This window comes from Lucilia cuprina, chromosome 2, assembly GCF_022045245.1.
Source record: "Lucilia cuprina isolate Lc7/37 chromosome 2, ASM2204524v1, whole genome shotgun sequence".
In the NCBI taxonomy this organism is placed as follows: Eukaryota; Metazoa; Arthropoda; class Insecta; order Diptera; family Calliphoridae; genus Lucilia; species Lucilia cuprina.
The window spans coordinates 19,270,857-19,273,218 of NC_060950.1; the positions used below are offsets into that span (position 1 = coordinate 19,270,857).

At 29.8% G+C, this 2,362-nt stretch overlaps 1 protein-coding gene across 1 annotated transcript; it reads left to right on the top strand.

Annotated features, from left to right (window-relative positions):
- Positions 1–571: 571 nt before the first annotated feature.
- LOC124420556 lies at positions 572–1,898 on the top strand (the record flags this gene model as incomplete). The annotated part of the gene is made up of 3 exons (XM_046953825.1): positions 572–949; positions 1,010–1,178; positions 1,237–1,898. Coding segments are annotated over 3 exons (1,008 nt in total), but the record flags the coding sequence as incomplete, so codon positions are not given.
- Positions 1,899–2,362: the final 464 nt, after the last annotated feature.

Consider the following 2,362-nt stretch of genomic DNA (forward strand, 5'->3'; position numbering starts at 1 on the left):
AAAATTGCCACTTGAGTACTTCATTGAAGAACAAAGGGGCGATGGTAGAACGTTCTCAAGTCTACCCAGTGGATGAAATAGACCACCGTGAGATAAGGCCGTCAAGGCAGGTGCTCACGTTAAAACTCTCGACAGTCATACCCTTCTCACAAAGCTGAAGAGTATAAAAAATCGGTCCATTATTACACCTAGTCCCCATACAACAGAACTCACCCTCCGAATAGAGCTTAATTATGTTTAATATACTCGTAACTAGACAAAAAGCTGAAAAACCAAGTTCTATGCTGGCCTGGATGACCCTCATGAACTTTATAATTATAGGGCCTCATTTGACCGTAGCCCCTATAAAAAGCCCCCTTCAAAATTTAACTTAAATATCCAGTTTTTTTAAGCCACAATAAGTGGCTTAAGTATATATATCTGAGGCAAGGTAAAATTCAACTTATATGCTTTATTATGAAAACTAAATAACATTTTATTCATATACAGGTGTAGGGTATTAAATGGTCGGCCTCGCCCGACTATAACCACTTATATGTTTCTCAATCTAACCTAAAACTTACTAAAAAAAATTCTCTATTTCTTTAAGGATATTTATTTTATACAAGATAATAAAACTAGATCACCAAAAGGTAAAATTTGGGAATATTTTCAAGAATGCAAACGTTCAGTACGCAAAGCTCAAACCTTTAAGTCTAGACAGGAAATTTTGAAAAATGATTGTTCTATAAGTGATGATGAAGATGTTTCAAATAAAAGTGAAGATTGGTCTGATATGGAAGTGTTATGTTCGCGTATGAAGCATATAACCGATGAAAAAGAATTATTTGAAAAATGGAAAGAATCATTTGCTTTTAGACGTCATCAATTGCAGACTGGTTGGTTTAGTAATTGGAAGTTATATTTCGATGAATATCCATTTTGTAAACAACAAAATTATGCAGAATTTGTAAGTTGCTAATACTTTGATGTAATATATTTCCTATTTCATTTTATTCGTCTCTTGCAGATTGAATCTGATTTACAAATGCTTTATCCTAAACTAAAGTTTAGTGATGTTTTATGGAATGAATTTATGGAAAAATTTCCAAAATTCTTTTTGAATCGTATTAAACATGTTAAATCCAAACAATTATTAGATCAACTCATTGCTATGGAAAATATGACATCGTATAAGGGTAATTAGCTAAAAACCTACTAGTTATGTACAAACAGTAATTAACTTTTACTTTACAGATTATGTTGCCATTAAAGTTTTCGATATTTTACACGCCATTCTAAACACATTTAACAACAAATCACAAAATATAGAAGAAGCCCAACGCAAGTTTTCCGTTGAAGTAGCCGATTTATCTGATCTTAAGAAAGTCGTTATAGAACGCAAAAGATATTGTACCGATAATAATATACAAGCTAAACCCTATATAGCTGTTGTGGGTAAAAATAAAACCTATAGTAATTTTTCGGTTATTTTAGATTCAACTGGTTTTAGTTGTGATAATTATAAGGATTCTTTGATTTTATGTTTTAATTTATATCTATTTTTTGAAATTAGTTTTCCTCTAGAATCTTTAAATGTTTGGACATTTATACAGAAATATTTCTTTAATAAACCACCTTTAGTTAGTAATCAAAGAGTTGATAGTTTTATCAATGAAATAAAGGAGAAAAAAAGAAATACATCTATGGATAAATGACAGAGACGTTTACGTTGTAATAAGTAAAAACTAAATTATAAGTTGTAAGATATAAAACACAAATGAATAAAGTTGTTTTTTATAATTATTATTATTAATTTTAATAAATTGGCGATTACAAAAGATACATGATAAAAATCTCATTTTTAAAATAAAAGTATGAATATTTATATATTTTTTTATTTAATTTTTACTCTTACAGATCTAAAAAGTTTTTTTCATTACGATAATTCAAACTGGATGTGTGTGTCGAATACGTTCATATAGGTTTTGAAACATAAGACCCAATTAGCTTTATTGTTTGAAATTGTTGTTATATTTTGTTTTTATACACAAGAATTTAATGCCTGAAAATGACTTTGAATCGTATTAGAACCGGTTCACACTGGGAAACTTTTGTTGTGAAACTTTTAGTTTTGTGTGTGAGAGAAAGAGATTGTTGATATTTCTTTCTCTTTCTCTCACACGCAAAAATCAAAAGTTTCCCAAAAAATGTTTCCTAGTGTGAACCAGATCTTAGTAGTTTTTGATTACTAAAAGTATTCTATACTAGTGAATATACTGGCCCCAATTCTACATTTCAACTCCAAACGAAATTTTCTCCGTTTGGCAACTTTGTTATTCTGCATTTCGATTCGACTCTCCGTCACATAAACACACTGCCG